The sequence below is a fragment of the Mustela erminea genome, chromosome 3 (assembly GCF_009829155.1).
Source record: "Mustela erminea isolate mMusErm1 chromosome 3, mMusErm1.Pri, whole genome shotgun sequence".
Taxonomy (NCBI): Eukaryota; Metazoa; Chordata; class Mammalia; order Carnivora; family Mustelidae; genus Mustela; species Mustela erminea.
The window spans coordinates 136337106-136358112 of NC_045616.1; the positions used below are offsets into that span (position 1 = coordinate 136337106).

At 37.7% G+C, this 21007-nt stretch overlaps 1 protein-coding gene across 1 annotated transcript in view; it reads left to right on the forward strand.

The window, feature by feature from the left end:
- Positions 1 to 6929: 6929 nt before the first annotated feature.
- The window catches only part of LOC116585652 (UDP-glucuronosyltransferase 3A2-like), a 33418-nt gene continuing 19340 nt past the window's right edge, over positions 6930 to 21007 (forward strand). Inside the window, 3 exon segments of the mRNA XM_032334971.1 lie at positions 6930 to 7053; positions 9293 to 9363; positions 19156 to 19174. Of these exon segments, the coding sequence (XP_032190862.1) occupies positions 6930 to 7053; positions 9293 to 9363; positions 19156 to 19174 (214 nt within the window).

A 21007-nucleotide genomic window follows, 5' to 3' on the forward strand; every position in this document is an offset into this window, starting at 1 on the left:
TGTTTGTTGACTGTTTCCTTTGCTGCATAGAAGCTTTATTATAAGGCTGTGATCACCAAGACAGCATGATACTGGCACAAAAACAGACACATAAACCAGTGGAACAGAGTAGAGAGTCTAGAAATGGACCTGCAACTCTATGGTTAAATATCTCCGACAAAGCAGGAAAAAATATCTGGTGGAAAAAAGTCTCTTCAATAAATGGTTCTGGGAAAATTGGATATCTATGTATAAAATAAAACTTGACTACTCTCTTATACTATACACAAAGATAAACTCAAAATGGATAAAAAACCTCAATGTGAAGCAGGAATCTATCAAAATCCTAGAGAAGAACATAGGCAATCAGCTCTTCAACATCAGCCATAGCAACTTCTTTCAAGACATGTCTTCAAAGGCAAAGGAAACAAAAGTGAAAATGAACTTTTGGGACTTCTTCAAGATAAAATTAGCCATTTTAAACTTTTAGTGTGTATGTGTATGTATAATTCAATTCTGAAATTTTTATGAAATCTCTGAAATTTATCTCTGGCAACAGTTCCTTCAGAGGCAGACTTGAAGCTTTCTCTGTCTTGTCATGAGAATTCATAGCCATGGTTTTTCCCCCTCATAATCAACAAAATGACTGACAGATAGCTTCCAGCTGATGAACCCTATTCCTACTCCCACCATGTCATCCTCTCAAACACTTGTAATTCAGTAAGGCCAACTTTGTGTCTGCTTCTTTTTGAGTTCCACTTCCATCCAGGGATTCTGATCAAAGGCAGCCAGTGAGCCAGGCTGATGCCTCCAGTCTCATTTCATCAAAACCTTCTCCATGGAGCAGTCTGTCAGCAATGCCTTGATGGTATGGACATCTGATCTCATCATTCCCTGGTTCAGATCCTTTGTTGGCTCCCATGGCATGGAATACAAGCCTTCTGTGATTTATTTCTAGCTACTACTCCAAGTGTATCTTGAAAAATCTGAAATAGATCCACACAGACATGCTCACCTGATTTACGAATAAGGTGCAAAGACCAGTCAATGGGAAAAGAAAAATCTCTTTGGCAAGTTGGAAGAGTCTTTGATTTTTCTTAGTTACCTACATCAAAGGGCACTGACTATTACTGTATACCATATACATAAACATTAACCCAGAGTGTATCATTGATCTAAATGTTGCTATGAACATTCTAAAGGAAAGTCAGCATAGTCTTTTTTTTTTTTTTTAAGATTTTATTTATTTATTTGACAGACAGAGATTACAAGTAGGCAGAGAGGCAGGCGGGGGGTGGGGGTGGGGGAAGCAGTCTTCCCACTGAGCAGAGAGCCCGATGCAGGGCTCAATCCCAGGATCTGAGATCATGACCTGAGCCGAAGACAGAGGCTTTAACCCACTGAGCCACTCAGGTGCCCCAAGTCCCTGTAGTCTTAATATTGTGGAGATTTGCTCCTCATATCACATAAGCTCAAATCACAGAAAGAGGGATAAATTGGATTTTACCGAAGTGAAAAACTTTCAATCTTCTAAAGGCATACATGAGAAGACAAAAATTAAACCATAGACTAGGAGAAAATATTGCCACACATTTTTCAAAAAAATTGTATCTAGAATATCTATACATTATTATAACCCATACAAAAATGGACAAAAAATGTTGAACGCTTCACAAAAAAGATATGTAAATGGCCAGTAATCACATGAAAAATTACTTATGTAATTACCCACATAAAAGAAGGTAAAGGAAATACTTGTTGTCTTAAGCTAGTTCTCCTTAATTCAAAAAACTAGCTCTTTCTGAAAAGTAGATTTCGTATTTTGAATATCCTTAATATGAGTACATTTTACCCAGTTCAACAATATGGCTCAGCTAACATTGACTGATTTTATGTTTGTAGAAGGCACCATTCTGGGCCTTTGGAAGATGCAGATTCTTTGCTAAAAGTGGGCTTAGTGGACTAAGGGCAGGGCAGCAGGCCAAAGTTGAATCTTAGTCTGGAAGAGGATTCAGAGGATCCTGATACAATCTACATAAGGAGGGAAGTTTTTTTCCACCTACTCCAACACATCATATTTTTTGTACCCTTCTGTCTTTGACCTAGCTCTGTCCTCTCTAAAAATGCCATTATGCTTTCACTGGAACAAAAAACTTCCCTGTGTTCTTCCTAGCCAAGATTTATTTCACCTTTATGTTCACATTAGCGTGACTAGACTTGACTTTGGTGCTTGCAACAGAGCTCACCGTATATCCTCTTTTGAAGCATTTTTCTTGCTATATTGAAATTTTTAACATTTACGTGTCTGTATTTAGATACTCTAAGACCCTGACAGTCAGGAATGGGTTCTGTTTATCTTGTTGTTATAGCACATGGCATGGTAGCTTGAACAAACAATACTGAAATGACCAGATAATCTTTTAGAAAAAAGACAATATTTGATCCATATTTCACAACATATCTAAAAGTTGACTTTAAACACATTAGATATTTAGTACAAAAACGACAACATACTGAGTCTAACAGAAAATGGTGAATTTCTCCATAACAAGGGTATATGGTAAGACTTTCAAAATGCGACTTAAAAATACTGATGCCACAAAGAAAAGTCAACTAATGTAATTTGACAACATTAAAGCTTTTTTGCATGGCTAAATCACCACAAGTCGGGCCAAAATACAAACTCAACACTCAAAAAACTAATAATGCAAGAGACACTTCTCCAGAAAAGACATACAAATGGCTAACAGACACATGAAAAAATGCTCAACATCACTAGCCATCATGGAAACACAAGTCAAAACCACAATGAGATACCACCTTGTACCAGTTAGACTGGCTAAAAGTAACAAAACAGGAAGCAACAAATTCAAGGATGTGGAGAAAAGGGAAACCTCTTACACTGTTGGTGGGAATGCAAGCTGGTACAGCCAGTCTGGAAAACAGTATGGTGGCTCCTCAAGATGTTAAGAATAGAGCTACCATTGGCCCAGCAACTTCACTTCTGGGTATTGACCCCAAAGATACAGATGTATTAAAAAGAATGGGCATGTGCACACCAAAGTTTATAGCAGCAATGTCCATAACAGCCAAAGTGTAGAAGGAGCTGAGATGCCCTTCAACAGATGAATGATAAAGAAGTACATATACACAATGAAATATTATTCCACCATCAGAAAGGATGAATACCTTTCTGACATGGATGGAACTGGAGGGGTTATGCTAAGTGAAGTAAGTCAAGGAGAGAAAGACAATTATCATATGGTTTCAGTCATATGTGGAACATAAGCAATAGCACAGAGGACCATAGGGGAAGGGAGGGAAATCTGAAAGGGGGAAAAATCAGAGAGGAAGATGAACCATGAAAGACTATGGACCCCAAGAAAAAATCTGGGGGTTTCATATGGGAGGAGGATAGGAGGAGGGGGGTAACAAGGTGATGGGTATTGAGGAGGGCATGTGTTGTGATGAGCACTGAATGTTATACTTAACTAACGAATCATTGAACACTGCATCAAAAACTATATATGAACTGTATTTAGTATGAACTGTATTTAGTACATATGTAGGGTTGAATGATTCATTAATTAAGAAAAAAGGAAAAAACAAGTAAATATAGGAAACTTCTTCCCACCCTCCTCAAAAAAAGGAAATAGTGAGAAAAATATATGTAACTTTCATGTTATATGTAACATATGTATACATGTAACTTTATGTATATGTGTTACATATGTATATATGCCACATATATGTAACATATATGTAACTTTCATCACATATACAGGACTACTATTCCCAACATTTAAAAAAAACTATTAAAATTATGGGATAAAGCTATGTAAATTTACCTATGCAGGTATATGCACACATCAAAATCGTAGGCAGCTATAAACTATACTGAACAAGACAACTTTAAACATATGGTGACTGGATTGTAATCTACAAAGTAAGAAAGAATATAGTCTAAAGATAAATATAGTAAGCTAACTTTTATTTTTAAGACAAGAGAAAGGAGAGAGAGAGAGTAAAAATATAAATCTATCTGCATTTCTTTGCAAAAAAAAAAAAGGAGAGGAAGGAAAAGACAGAGTAATGTGATAGATTATCTATAAAGCTATTTTTGAATAGCATGAAGGTCAGGGAAACAAATGCAGGCCTAGTGATTTCTTTGTTTACATAGTTTGGTTTTCCAAAGCACATTAGTATTTTACGTATTATAGAGGGCACGGATAGCATGGAGCACTGGGTGTGGTGCAAAAATAATAAATGCTGTTATGTTGAAAATAAATAAAAAATAAATAAAAAACCCAAAAATAATGGAGAAGAAAACTCTATAATGGAATACAAACAAAAAGAAGAGAACTCAAATGTTTCTTTTTTTCCTTTTAAAGATTTTATTATGTTTTTTAAAAGAGAGAGAATATGCAGTGGGGAGGGGTAAAGTGAGGATGGGGGAGAGAGAGAGAGAGAAGCAGACTCTCTGCTGAGCAGGAAGCCTGATGCCTGCTTGATCACAGGATACTGAGAAAATGACTTGAGCTGAAGGCAGACACTTAACCAACTGAGTCACCCAGGCACGCCTTAAAAAGCTTTCAAATGTAGTAACATAATTGCGTGTACTAAAAAAACATGAGTGAACACAACTGCATTTTGCACATATTGCTTTGAATATCTGTCTTGTCAATCTAAAGGAAAAAAGAACCGCAAAACGTCTGTTTTTGAGAAGACTATTTTTTGAGTAGTATGTTGGGTAGGGCTGATATTCACAATTGGTGGATGAGTACATGGTAAACTTTCCAGTGCATAGCACGACTGAGCAAATGAGTAAATATATCAAAGATGTTGAAAGGAGATTTCTCAGTCTTAGGAAGGGAATTTACTAATGTGGAAATGGAGAGGCTTAAAATCACCTCTGTAATGGTGTATTGGATTGGAAGGTATCAGTATGAATTCACAATTTTTCACAAATACAAACATGGCAATGTACATACGTAAAATTTTGTTCATATCTGTATCTATCGAATAACTCCGTCCACTGAAAACAGTTATAAGCAAAGGAGCTTCATTAACAATGAGCACTTCTGCCAACCATATCCAGGTTTGTGAGTACCATTTCTTACTAAAAAAGAACTGAGAAATGGAAGAATTTAAGACAGAGACAAGAAAAGTATAAGAGGAGTCAAGAAATTATGTGCAAGAAATAAAGAAAAAGTTCCAAAATGGCTGAGGTTAAACAGGAGTAACCCAATACATGGTGAGAGTAAAAGATGATAGACCACTGAATAAATATAAATTGGTGAATAAATAATAACAACAGATTGATACAGATTGATGATAGGTAAATAGATTGATGGATGGATGGATCGATAACCAGATAGAGGGGGAAAGAGAAAGGTTTTTGTAACAATACAATGTTACATAAAAAAAAAGAAAGAAAAATTCAATTAAAATAATTGATAAGCCATCATGACAGCAATGATTGCTTCAGGTAAGAAATATGAAAGATGATAAAATGAGTGAGGGAAATTTGATAGAAACAGAATATTTACACAGCTTCAAAATGTCTCCCCACATCTTCCTAATTATAGGGTTAGAAAATAACAACTTTACAGTGGAGAATCTTGGTGAGTACCCCCTTAAACAAAGGATAGTTATCATCTTTAATGACAGGACCATCTGACATCACGTGCTTCCCATCATGACTCACTGAGATGGAATCAACAGCACCTTTGTAGTATCCCTGAAGTATAATGAGAAACATCAGGCAAATCTAACTTGGGATCCATCACACAAAATAAGCAGCTTGTACTCTTTAAAATATCAATGACATGAAAGACAAAGAGGGGGTGAGAACCAATCCTCACTAAAGGAGATGAATAGACATGATAAGTAAATGTAATAAGTGATCCTGGGTTGGCTCCTGCACCAGCAAATTCATATCACATCACAGGATATTAATCAGACAAGGGGAGGGGTTCGAATAAGGTTTGTAGATAAAATACCATGATTAGATAAACATTAAATGGTGCCTTCCTAATGCAGATTAAGTTTTTCATAGGGAAGATAGAATACCTGAATGGTTGATAATTGTGAATGCACATGCATGCAATCACATAGTATAAGGGAAAACTGGAATAATGTTTGGAGAGTTTTCTAATCTTTCTAAGAAAGGATTTCAAGCATTTATAAGATTAGAATTTCTTGGTGCCCCACCACCCAGTCTTGTTTTGTCATGCCCATTCAGAATTATAGACTGACCTTTAGAGACTTAGTACTTCAGGTCAGGACCTAGCCTTCTAGTGGAGCTTAAGATTTAGGGGACCCTGGCACTTGTCATCAACAGGTTATTTTCCAAAGAAATTCTTTGAGCAATAAGTGTAGGCAGTTTTTCTTTGGGAATCAGCTTTGGGGATCTTGATATTGGAACACTAGCAAAGATTTTAAGCAAGTACCTGGGGCATTGGGGCATGGGGATGTCACAATGAGGTCAATAGAACAGTTAGGACGTGGAAAATTCATAAAAATGTCCCTAAAATGGAAATTGAACTGAGTCACCTGGAGATGGAACTATCTTGGAAGTGACTTCCTAAGGTCCCTACGCTCCTGGTTCAGTGTCTCTTCTCTGCGGAGAGTGCAGTGATTACAGGGACAGAGAGGAGTTAAGGAGAGTTCACTAACTCCTCCTTCTCACCGCTCCAGGTCAGAGAGGGTGAGGACAGATTGGCCAGTAGAGTAGGCACCCTGGGAGGAGGAGCAGAAGGGCCAGAAGTGACAAACAGAAGAGAAGACAGTTGGGATCCACCCCTCTCCTCTTCCCTAGCTGCCTGTCAGCACATTTCCTTGATTGCCAGTGCAGCACGTGTCCCCAGAGCCCACAGGTCACTGTGCAGGGCTCAGAGCACAGGGATCTGGGTACAGGGCTGGGTTTCACAGCTGGTACGGGAGCTAGCATGGCGGGGAAGGGAATGTTGTTGCTAGCAGGCTTCCTTCTGCCTGGGTTCCTGCTCTCAGAGGCCATCAAAATTCTGACTACATTCTCACTGGGTGAGTGTTTGGCAGGAGAATCAGAGTCTGGTGCACCCCATGTACCTGCTCTAGGACTCAGACACACACCATAGGTCAGAGGGTCATTCTATGTGGTTTTCCTTACAGGGCTTGAGTCCTAGGTTAGAGGAAGAAGAAGAGGGAGGGGGCCTGGAGTTTCAGAGTGGAGTTTCTACTGCTGGGGATAGGGAAGATAGTTGTGGAGAAATCAGTTGTGTCCTTTCATCTCATTTTATCCTCTCTGGAAGGGTTTCCCATTGTGCATATCTGGGGCCAGAATTTAGTTCCAGACTGACCTGGAGACCTTAAGCCATCTACTCTAGTGAAAGAAGATACTTTCAGAGGCACACCCTAAAAATCTGGGGGTGTGGAGTAGATACCAGTAGAAAGTGGCAGGCGAGAATTCTACCACTGAACCACCCATGCGATACCAGTAGAAAGTGGATGGTGAGGTCAGTTTTAGGGTCTTGGAGACAGCGCAGACTAAAAATGTGTCAGTGATAGGACACCTAGAAGACTGGCAGGGCAGAGGACAATCAAATTCTTAGAGCCCCTCTCTCTTTTGCCTGTGCTGCTGGAAGCTTTTAAAGGACAGTGAAGCAGTTAATTTTGTCAATGAAATTTGTCCCCTTACTTTTCCCCAATGGGAACAGAAGGGCAACAGGCACACTTATTAGGATAATGAGTTATCATAGGATGGAGTTTCCCCCAAGAATATTTTGGACCCACTGTGAAAGGATAGGGGGATACTGGGATCACTTTAAATCCCTATGTATCTGGGGATCCTAGAGCTAGAAGAAACCACCAAGTTCATCTAATTGGATATCCCTAATTTATTTCCTGACCGGGAACCCGAGGGTCAGGGAAATGAGGGGCATTTTGCAAGAGCACACCAGACCTCCCTGATGGACAAATTCGGACTTTACTCACTATTTCTTACCTCAAACCGATCCTCTTCCTCAGAATCTACACTTTACAGTGGGGATTCCTAAAAACCAGTATTTAAAAAAACTGTTTTCTATTTAAAAACTATTTTTGGTGAAAAAGGTGGCAGAACAAAAGTACTTTTAAAGTACGTGTCCTCTGGATTCTGGGAGGGAGCACGTATGGTTTAGAAGAGCTAGAAACCCCACCTCTGGCCCAGAATGCACTGGTTTCCCCAATACCCTCAGGAATGGCTGCCTCTGTGGGTGGCTTCTTCCCTGCATCCATTTTTCTCAAGGATTTAATGTGATCCATTGAAGGCAGTCTGAGGAGGAGAGGGGTTTGTGTTATATATAACTGGCGTTACCCCAGCCAACACAGTATAGATATAAAAAACTAGAGTAATTTCCACAGATACACACCATTACTGTAGTCTGACATCCCTCTTGCCTACTTAGTAATCATGAGATCTTCATCTTCCAAATAACCATCACTTCCCACGTGGGCAAAGTCTATAGCTTTCTTCCTACTCTGACTTTTTCTGCTGCCAAGATCCATAGAGTCAACAAAAATCTCCATGGTGGCTTATGGTCTTTCACGGTCATTGCATTGATAGAACCCGTACCACCCTAGAGGATCAAACTTCCTCTTCATTAGAATCTCAGGAATCTTAAAGATGGGTGATAACCAAACCTATCATGTGTAGGATCCTGTAGTTCCATCCAAAGGTCCACAGTTTTCCTGAATGACTTAATTTGATACTCAGCAATTTCCAAGCTCCAACTGGAAACATCCTGTCAAATATTTTTGAATCTCAGGGATTTGGGTTCTAAGTGGTGGGTCTACCTCCTCATGCTCCAACGACTATTTCTCAGTCTGATATTCAAGTTCCCAGTTTCTGGGTCTGACTCTAACATAAATTTCCTAAGGGAATTATTCCATAAAGATCTCTGACCAGTTGTTCAATGGGAACTCTTCCCACTCTCCTCCATAGTAATGTGCCTAATTTCCACTGTGTCCCCGTAAGAGCTGGCTAATATCAGTATGTACCTAGGATCAGGAACTCCTAAGGCCTAAGTAGAGAAGCTTGTCACAGTGACATGGAGACCTTGAATCACAAAAGAAAATCTTGATGGAGCATTTACACTGGTTGGGATTTGGATACACACTGGGTAGGTGTCTTAGCTGCTGCTTACTCAAACTGCTACAGGGGGACTGAAGAAACTCATCTTCCTCTGCTCACAGTCAACTCTCTGCCCTCTTACCTTGGATTTCTCTATCCACCACATCAATTTCAGACCCTCCATTCTCATTTTTACAAAATGAAATTTTGTGTTTTTCCTAGGTGGAAGCCATTATCTACTGCAGGACCGGGTATCTCAGATTCTTCAAGATCATGGTTACAATGTCACTATGCTTTTTTAGGGAGAAGAATTTTTAATCCCAGGTGTGTTTTTGTTTGTTCGTTTGTTTTTTGTAATCATTGAATTCTTCTATCCCAGAGAGACTATGTCTTCTGTATAACACTGCTTAGCACAAAATCTGTTTGAATATAGCTATATTGAATAAAGGGGGAAAATATGTGCATGTATGTTCATGTTATCTCCTGGATATCATATTAAGATTTGTAGATCTGGCCTCTGCATGTCATAACTCCATGTTTTACCCCCTCAGCTAGGTGTCACTTCATCTAGGCAAAACTCTGTATATCATTATTGTTCATTTTGATAACTCTACTCTGTGGTGTGCCTTTAATTGTGTTGAACAGAATTGTTCAGCCATATTTAAAGTTTTTGTTATTTAAGGAGAGCTGCTCTTCTTGTTTCATATGTTACTTTCTACTCCTGTTATGAGACCTGAACTTTTAAGGAAGCATTTTTAAAGGATGTCTTTTAATCATGTCCTAGGATCAGATCTATCAATGAGATGAGCCTATATTCTTGAGTGTCTCTGGCTGCCCATGACTTGTGCATAATGATGTCAGAAGTTCTTGAGTCCTTGGTCTAAATACCCAGTAGTGCCATTGCTGAGTTGTAGGGTAGCTCTATTTAACATCTTGAGGAACTTCCATACTGTTTTCCAGAGTGGCTGTACCGCCTTTCATTCCCACGAACAGTGTAAGAGGTTTCCTTTCTCCACATCCTTGCCAACATTTGTTGTTCCCTGTCTTGTTAATTTTAGCCATTTTAACTAGTGTAAGGTGTTATATGTAACTAATGAACCATTGAACATTACATCAAAAACTAATGATGTATTATATGTTGACTAATTGAATCTGAATTAAGAAAATCCAAAAAAATCTATAGCTAAGATGAAGCTCAACAATCTTGAGAAATCTTCTCTGTTGACAGACAAGGACACAGAGGACCAGAGAACTCAAAAGATTTGTTCAAGTCCACATAGCAGGTTAATAATAGAGTGGGTGGATCCAGAACTTTAAGCTCTGGGTGTCTCATTCAAACTTGCTGAGACTTTAATTTTAAAAAATCCAAAATTAATGATTGTTGATGAAAAACAAGTCTGAGCAATTATGAAATTCTGAAGATGAACTTCAGGCTCTGTTGCTGTTTAATCACCCTCTGGATTAAGTACTATATTGTTCACTAGATTTCCTTTCTGTACACATCCCTTTGTATCTGCCTTGTCAGTTTGATTGTGTATTTGCCTTGACTGCCAACCATGGTAGTTGTAGGCCATTATCATTTCATTTTGGTGGTTCCCACAGATTGAGAAGCTGCTGAAAGCTTTAGATCCTCTAACTCTTTATACACACTCAAAACTTACAAACCATTCAGAGGACCCATGGATTCCCTTAGTTTTGTTCTTGGTTCTAAGTTTTAATAGTCCAGAGTTTCTTGCAATATTTACCATTCACCGGGAATTTCTGACATTTAGAAATGGATTATTTATTTTTCTCTTCAGCAGTAGACTTTGGTAGAGGCTTGCAAATAAGGGAACACGTGATTGGATTACTTTTGTTGACCCGATTCAACACTCAATATTGAAACTTTTGAACCTACATTGACTACCTGCTTGGATAACTTCCTCATAAGGTTATTATGTACAACTTTAACGAATAAATGACTTCAGAAATAATGAATTAACCTCAGTTTCTAATATTGACTTATAAGATTATTTCTTTTTCTTTTTTTTTAAGATTTTATTTATTTATTTATTTTTTTGAGAGAGAGAGATCACAAGCAGGCAGAGAGACAGGCAGAGAGAGAGGGGGAAGCAGGCTCCCCGTTGAGCAGAGACCCCAATGCGGGGTTCGATCCCAGGACCCTGAGATCATGACCCGAGTGGAAGGCAGAGGCCCAACCCACTGAGCCACCCAGGTGCCCCTGTAAGATTATTTCAATCACTAACTGAAATCAGAAGTATAAAATGCCACCCTAGAAGAATTAGTTGTCTGCAGTTCTGACTCTTCCTTTTCCTAAGAGAGCTTGCTCTACTTCTCTACCAGGTAGATATTGCCCAAGTGACAGGTCTTCTTTGTTTTGGGGGATCTGTTACATCATTGATGCTCAAGGGCTTGCCTAAAATCACTGAAGCAAAGTTATCTGGAGGGACATCATCATGACCAGACAGTTCCACCCCTTTAGTCAGCTAGTTCTGCTTTTGTTGAATATGGTTGTAGGAGAGAAGATCAGAAGATAATGCAAGGAAGCCCTATGTTGGAATTCAGGCTTTGATTGGATTCATAGGTTCCTCAGATAATCTATCAAATAGTGCTCACCTTAGCCTGGGAGTTAAAAATCCCAGTATCTTAGTCGGCTGTTATCAGGGTGAGGTCAATTTCTTTCTTTCTCTCCTTTTTAAAAAAAATATTTATTTATTCATTTATTATTTATTTATGAGAGAGAGAGAGAGAAAGAGAGAGAGAGGGGAGGGGAGATGCAGAGGGGGTGGGAGAGAATCCCAAGTGACTCTTCTGAGCATGGATCTAGTGCTGAGCTTCATCTCAGGAACATGAAATCATGACCTGAGCTGAACCCAACAGTTGGACACTTAACCAACTGAGCCTCCCAGTTACCCCCAGGTCAGATCTTATTACTGGGGTTCATAGAGTTTAATAAATTACAACCAACATTCCCTCTGAATTTTGGAATCAATTGAGAAAAATCTACAGAAGTTAGATCAAAATGCACCTTTATCTAGCTGATCGGGGAGCTTTCCTTAGATCTTCATTAACTGTCAAGGCTGAGTAGTAGCTTTAGAAGAGTCTCTCTATAACCTCTGGGTTTTGTTCTGTTTATTCGTTATGGTGTCCTGGGTAGTTTTCTCCCATGTTTGCAATAACTGTTTTCAGGAAGACCCCAAACTCCAGAGCTTTCTCTCCCTACAGCTCTCTTTTGGTATTCTGGTTTTCTGCCCTGTGAGTTCCAGCTGCCATGTCCTCCCCCAAATCTGAAGTGCTCCCACAGGGAGATGGCCAGGCCAGATCTGGGTATCTCCTTCATGAGTTGTATCTTGGAAGTTTTCCCCAGGTATCAATGAATGTCCTACACTACCTGGGGTGCAATGTCTAAAAACCATTTTAACATGTATTTGGTCTGGTTTTATTTAGTTGTTTAAAGTCAGAATTTCAATAAGGTCCTGTTGTCTTCTTGTGGCCACAGACTGAAGTTCCTTATCTTCATTATTCCAACCTGTATTTAAGTAATATCGGCATATAATAAACTGCATCTATTTAAAAATTACAATTTGATATATTTGGGCATATACATATGCTGAGATACACATATATGTGCACATATATATACACATATATATACACACACTCACATGTGTGTATATACCTATGAAACCATCAACATCATCAAGATAACAAATATATTTGTTCCTCCACCAAAATATCTCTAATGTCCTTCTGCAATCTCCCCTCCCAGCTCTCCCACCTTTCTATTCCCATTGCCTATCTATCACTAATATGTTACCATATGTTAGATAGCATTGTGTAGATTTTTTTAAATTTATTTTCAGCATAACAGTATTCATTATTTTTGCACCATACCCAGTGCTCTATGCAATCTGTGCCCTCTATAATACCCACCACCTGGTACCCCAACCTCCCACCCTCCCGCCACTTCAAACCCCTCAGATTGTTTTTCAGAGTCCATAGTTTCTCATGGTTCACCACCCCTTCCAATTTCCCCCAACTCCCTTCTCCTCTCTAACTCCCTATGTCCTCCATCTATTTGTTATGCTCCACAAATAAGTGAAACCATCTGATAATTGACTCTCTCTGCTTGACTTATTTCACTCAGCATAATCTCTTCCAGTCCCGTCTATGTTGCTACAAAAGTTGGGTATTCATCCTTTCTGATGGAGGCATAATACTCTATAGTGTATATGGACCACATCTTCCTTATCCATTCGTCCGTTGAAGGGCATCTTGGTTCTTTCCACAATTTGGCGACCGTGGCCATTACTGATATAAACATTGGGGTACAGATGGCCCTTCTTTGCACTACATCTGTATCTTTGGGGTAAATACCCAGGAGTGCAATTGCAGGGTCATAGGGAAGTTCTATTTTTAATTTCTTGAGGAATCTCCACACTGTTCTCCAAAGAGGCTGCACCAACTTGCATTCTCACCAACAGTGTAAGAGGGTTTCCCTTTCTCCACATCCCCTCCAACACATGTTGTTTCCCGTCTTGCTAATTTTGGCCATTCTAACTGGTGTAAGGTGATATCTCAATGTGGTTTTAATTTGAATCTCCCTGAGGGCTAGTGATGATGAACATTTTTTCATGTGTCTGATAGCCATTTGTATGTCTTCATTGGAGAAGTGTCTGTTCATATCTTCTGCCCATTTTTTTGATATGATTGTCTGTTTTGTGTGTGTTAAGTTTGAGGAGTTCTTTATAGATCCTGGGTATCAACATTGTGTAGATTTTATAGAAATGGGATCATAATTATGCACCCTCATACTTTGGCTTAATGTACTCAGCATAAACATTTTGAGATTTGTTTTGTTTTGTTTTTGTTTTTGCTGAATAGTATTATATATCTGGATTACCACAATGGGTTTATTTAGTTGCTTGTTGATGGGCATTACTGTTGTCCCCTGCTAGAGCTATTACAAATAAACCTTTTTTGAAGAGTTATATACAAGTTTTCTATGAATATGTACTATCTTTTCTCTGAATTAATTGGCAGGAGTATAGTGGCTGAACCATGGTTTTGGTTCTGTTTAAGTTTTTAAGAAATGGCCACACTATTTCCCAGGAGGCTGTAATATTTTGCATTCTCACAGAAGTGACTGCAGGTTCCATGTATACCACATCCTTGTCAATACTTGGTATGGTTAGTCTTTTCACTTCTAGCTACTGTTGTGTGGGTGTTCAGTTGGTTGTATTTCATGGTTGTTTTAATATGCATTTTATTTATTTCTAATGAAGCTATGCACTTTTTCGTGTGCTTATTTGTCAATAATGTATCTTCACAGATGAGTGTTTCCTAAATTTTGTCCAAACTCTGGAAGAGTTTGTTTATAATAGTATTGTTTCTTCCTAAATTGTTTTGGCTACTCAGAGACAGGCTGTCTCCACCCACCCCAAAGTTAGGTTTGGATGTTGACACTTTATGTCCTTATTTACAGACAAAGAGGTTATAAAATGGTTTATTTGGGGCACCTGGATCGCTCATTCAAGAGCTCGATTCTCCATCTGAGGTTTGTGGGTTCCAGCCCCACTTTGGGTGTAGAGATTACTTCAAAATAAACTCTTTAAAAAGACACAATGTTTTATTAGTAACATGATCAGGCTTCATGGACAGATAAAGGCAACCCCCAAGCTGGTCCAAACATACATTGAGAGAGTAGGGAAAGGAGGATGCTTTGGGGCTTTTATGATGGTCAGTGGTGGGGCTGGAATGGGCATTTCCCTTTGTTTTGATGATGAGAACGTCCTGTGTTTCATTCATTTCAGTTGGATCTTGTATAAGAAAGTCATTATGGTATTTTGTGAGACCTGCTCCCTGAGGCTGGTGTGGGAGTTGAATGTTTCACAGAGTGTCTTTTTTTCAAAAGACCAGCATTGTGCATATGGAGAAATGAAGCAGTGTCTTGGTTATGATCAGTAATGTCTGAAAATCTGTAGAGGATAAGGAGTCTTGCTTCACACTGTGTATTGTGTCTTTGGTGTGTAGAGACACATGTGTAACCCTCAGGTACATTTTGGATATCTATATGGGAAGAGATTCTGTGCTCTTTACCCAATGGAGCAAACTTTTGTCTTTATAGGTCTCTTTGGAAGGTCTTTTTCTTCTTTAAATTAACTTTGGTAGTTTTTTGTGTATATTCTATATTTGTCCACATCACCCATTGTCTAATTTATTGCCATCTAAGGTTCATAGAATACTCCTTTTCATTTCTGTGTGGTCATTAGTGGTGTTCCTTCTTTCATCTCTGTTCCTAATAATTTGTGTCTTTCTTGTTTGTAAATTTTCTTGATCTTTTCAAAGAACTGGCTCTGCTTTCATTGACTTCTGTTGGTTTTCTATTTCCAATTTTATTAGTTTCCCCAATCTTTGTCAATTTTGCCGTCTGTTTTAGGTTTAGTATACTTTCTTCCCCAGGGTCTTAAGGTAACAGAATAGGGTATTGATTTGATAACTTCCTTTTTAGTATAAGCATTGAAAATCTAAGTTTCCTTTTAACTGCTGCTTTTGGTGCATCCCATATGTTTTGGTATGTTGCATGATTATTTTTATTTCTTTCTAAGTATTTTATGATTTCCCTTGTGATTTCTTTTTGATACATGCATTATTTAAAAGGATAATATTTAATTTCCACAATTTGTGAATTTTCCAGTTTTCTGTCTGTCTTTCATTTCTAACTTCATCCTGGTGTGGTTAGATAGCTTGTGATAAGTATGTTTTAACATTATTGAGACTTATTTGTGGCTGAACATAGAGTCTTTGCTGGAAATTGTCCCATGTACCCTTGAGAACAATGTGTATCCTGTTCAGTAGTGTGTTCTGTATATGTCTGTTACATCTAGTGGACCAATATGTGTAAGTTTTCTATTTCTTTACTGATCTTCTTTCTGTTTTTTTAAAATCCATTATTAAGAGTGGGTGTTGAAATGCTCAATGATTACATAGAAATGTCTGTTTCTCCCTCTATTCTGCCAGATTTGCTTTAGTTATTTTGATGGTCTGTCATTAGATGCATATGTGTTTATAATTGTTATATCTTCTTGCCTTATTGAATCTTTATTAATACATAACGTCCTTCCTTGTCCCTTGCAAACTTTTTGATTTAAAGTTTTCTCATCTAATTCTGCTTTCTTTTGCTGACTACTTGCTTGGAATATCTTTTTCCATTATTTCCCTGTCTGTCTGTGTCATTGGCTCTAAAGTAAGTCTCTTGTAGACAGTATATATAGTTGGACAAACTTTTCTTCGTGTGTGTGTTTGTGAGCTTCTTGTTTTTGTATTTTTTTTTTAACACATTTCATTGTTTTGGAATAACTGTCAATTTACAGAAAAGTTGCAAAGATATTATAGGAAGCTCCATATACCCCACACCTTCTTTCCCCCATTGTTAACCCATTTTATTTTTAAAGTGTTACTTTTTATTGAAATATAGTTGATACACAAACTTACATTAGTTTCAGCTGTGAGAAATTGTGGTTTGCTAAATGTACATGTTATGTAGTGCTCACCACAAGTGTAGCTGCCATCTGTCACCATACAAGGTTATTACAATTGGTTCCTGTATTTTTATCCATTGTGCCAATGTCTATATTTTTATTGGAGAATTTAATCCATGTACATTGAATGTTATTACTGAAAGGAGAGACTACATCTGTCCTTTTGCTATTTTTTTACATGCCTTATATCTTTTTTGTCCCTTCCTATATTACTGTTTCTTTTGTGCTTAGTTAATTCTTTGTTATAAAACATTTAACTTCCTTTGTCATTTATTTTTGTGTATATTCTATAGCTATTTTTTAATGTGCATCACCATGGGGATTTAATTTAACATGATAAATATATGTCACTCATATTTTAATATTAACCAGTTTAACTTTAATAACATTCAAAAATTCTCTTCCTACAATGCTTGGTTCATCCCCACCCCCTTGAATTGTTGGTGTCACAAAATTATGTCTTTGAACATTGCGTGTCCCCAATCATAAACTATCATTAATTTAAATGCATTAGTACATTAAGTTACAGAGAAAATTTGATTGGAATTACAAATAAAGTTTAAACTAGACTTGTTTTTAAACTAATACTTGGTTTTTAAAAGTGTACTAGCTTCATAAATCATGTAGAAACCACAAGTGCAGTTAGAAAGCATTGCTGCGATAATAGTTTTATAATTTCCTATGCATTTACCTTTATTAAAATCTTTAGTTTTCCATACACCTTTGAGTTACTATCTGGTATCATTTCATTTTTTCTGAAGGGCTCCTTTGAACAATTCTGTCAGTATAGGTCTAGTGGTAATGACCTGCCTTAGCTTTTGTTTATTTGGGAATGTCTTAATTTTGCACTCACTTTTGAAATTCAGAGTTTCCAGACACAAAATTTTTTGTTTTTCATTTTTATCTTTTAGCATTTTGAATATATTGGGCGGCTACCTTCTGGCCTACAAAATTTCTTATTAAAACCTATTGACCATCTCATTGGCAGTCACTTGTATATGATAAGTCACTTTTCTCTTAATGCTTTTAATAATATCTCTTTATCTTTCTGAAGTTCGATTATAATGTGTGTGATTGAGTTTATTTTCCTTGGAGTTTGTTTAGCTTTCTGGATATTTATATTCATATCTTTCATCCAGTTTGGGGGGAAAGTTTTCAGGCATTACTATCTTTTCAGTCATATATTATGTATTACATTGTTATATATTACATATGTAAAATAATACATATACATAATATATTACATATACATAATACATGTATTATTTTACATAATATATGTATACTACATGTACAATATATTACATGTATTATGTATTACATTGTTACATATTACATATGTAAAATATTCTCTCTATCCCTTTATTTCTCTCTCTTCCTTGTGAGCATCTACACTGCATACGTTGTTTCCTTAGACTATGTTCTCTTTTCTTCCATGTCTTAACTTTCTGTTCTTCACACTTGATCATTTTCATTGTCTTATCTTCAGGTTCACTGATTATTTCTTCTGCTTGCTCAAATCAGCCTTTGAATCCCTCTAGTGAAATTTTCATTTCATTTATTGCATTTTTCAGTTTTATATTTTATTTTTTGTTTCTTTTACATTTTCTGTGCTTTTATTTACATTTCTAATTTTTATAAACATTTTTCGTCACCTTCTCCACATCTTTCTTTAGTTCTCTGAGAATATTTATGGCAGTTATTTTATTTTATTATTTTTAAAATTTTATTTATTTTTTTAAATTAAATTTATTTCTTTTCAGCAAACCAGTATTCATTATTTTTTCACCACACCCAGTGCTCCATGCAATCCGTGCCCTCTATAATACCCACCACCTGGTACCCCAACCTCCCACCCTCCCGCCACTTCAAACCCCTCAGATTGTTTTTCAGAGTACATAGTCTCTCATGATTCACCTCCCCTTCCAATTTCCCCCAACTCCCTTCTCCTCTCTAACTCCCTATGTCCTCCATGCTATTTGTTATGCTCCACAAATAAGTGAAACCATGTGATAATTGACTCTCTCTGCTTGACTTATTTCACTCAGCATAATCTCTTCCAGTCCCATCCATGTTGCTACAAAAGTTGGGTATTCATCCTTTCTGATGGAGGCATAATACTCCATAGTGTAGCTGTGGTCACCAGGACAGCATGGTACTGGCATAAAAACAGACACATAGACCAGTGGAACAGAGTAGAGAGCCCAGATATGGATCCTCAACTCTATGGTCAATTAATCTTCGACAAAACAGGAAAAAATATACAGTGGAAAAATGTCTCTTCAATAAATGGTGCCGGGAAAACTGGACAACTATATGTAGAAGAATGAAACTCGACCATTCTCTTACACTGTACACAAAGATAAACTCAAAATGGATAAAAGCCCTCAATGTGAGACAGGAATCCATCAGAATCCTTAAGGAGAACATAGGCAGTAATCTCTTCGATATCAGCCACAGCAACTTCTTTCAAGATATGTCTCCAAAGGCAAAGGAAACAAAAGCCAAAATAAACTTTTGGGACTTCATCAAAATCAAAAGCTTCTGCACAGCAAAGGAAACAGTCAAAAAAACAAAGAGGCAACCTACGGAATGGGAGAAGATATTTGCAAATGACAGTACAGACAAAAGGTTGATATCCAGGATCTATAATGAACTCCTCAAACTCAACACACACAAAACAGGCAATCATATCAAAAAATGGGCAGAACATATGGACAGACACTTCTCCAATGAAGACATACAAATGGCTATCAGACACATGAAAAAATGTTCATCACCACTAGCCCTCAGGGAGTTTCAAATTAAAACCACATTAAGATATCACCTTACACCAGTTAGAATGGCCAAAATTAACAGGACAGGAAACAACATGTGTTGGACGGGATGTGGAGAAAGGGGAACCCTCTTCCACTGTTGGTGGGAATGCAGGTTGGTGCAGCCTCTTTGGAGAACAGTGTGGAGATTCCTCAAGAAATTAAAAATAGAACTTCCCTATGACCCTGCCATTGCACTCCTGGGTATTTACCCCAAAGATACAGATGTAGTGCAAAGAAGGGCCATCTGTACCCCAATGTTTATAGCAGCAATGGCCACGGTTGCCAAACTATGGAAAAAACCAAGATGCCCTTCAACGGACGAATGGATAAAGAAAATGTGGTCCATTTGGCCCTTATTTTAAAGTCATAGTCTAATATATCTGCCATCAGGTCTTTCTCAGAGACAGTTTGTTAATTTATTACTTTCCTCTGAATTAGGGTGTTTCCTGTTGTTTGGTATCTCTTGAGTTTTTTGTTGATACTGACCTGTTGAATTTAACAATGTGTTAAATCTGGAGATTAGACTCTCCTCTTTTCCCCAGGATTTGCAGATTTTTTTTTTAATTTTTTTTTTTTTTTTTAAGATTTTATTTATTTTTCAGAGACAGAGGGAGAGAGCGCGAGCGAGCACAGGCAGACAGAGAGGCAGGCAGAGGCAGAGGGAGAAGCAGGCTCCCTGCCGAGCAAGGAGCCCGATGTGGGACTCGATCCCAGGACCCTGGGATCATGACCTGAGCCGAAGGCAGCTGCTTAACCAACTGAGCCACCCAGGCGTCCCAGGATTTGCAGATTTTTAAAATTAATTTTGTTTATTGTTTTAATTTTGTGGTTGTTTTAGGCTGCCTTTGGGTGAACATCAGTGTGAGTTGTAAATTTTTGTTTTCTTAGGTCTTTTCTGAGCCTTTTAGTCACATGAACAGACACTTTCTAATTTTCATCATATATGTAGTTTTTGTCCAATATCCTAGCCCTTAATGTTTGTCTCCCATAAGAGGAAAAAGAGAAAAGTCAGGGAGAAAAAAACAGATAACAGTCTCTTAAGACCCATAGAAGTTTATTCAGCCAGAACAAAATGTGCTTGAAAAAAAAAAAATAGCATGGTGCAAAAGCATCACTGCCTTCTCTTTGTCTGTACCTATGTGATCAGAAGTAGCAATTCATAGTCAAAGCACAGACACCTGAGATTTGGAGAACGTCCTTTTTACCCACTCTGGCTCCTGAAACCCGTGTGTAAACTGCTTTTTGAACATATGTTCAGCTGCCTGCCATGAGATGTATGTGGGGGATGGGTGGCTGGTACTGTGAACATTGCTGGAATAACTGAAATTGACTAAAATTATCTGCAATTTACAGTTACATCCTTCTCTGGAAGTTGACTACAAGGTTCCAAAATAAATATTTTAGACATATTGTGCCAGTCAATTGTTATCTAGGTGGGAAGACAGATTCCTGGTGCTCTATGATCTTCCCAGAGTCTTCACTACTACCTTTTGCTTTCAGAATATATATGTATAGTTGAATATATGTGTGTACATATAAAAGAAAACTTTCACCAGTTCCTGTTTAAATGTGTGTCC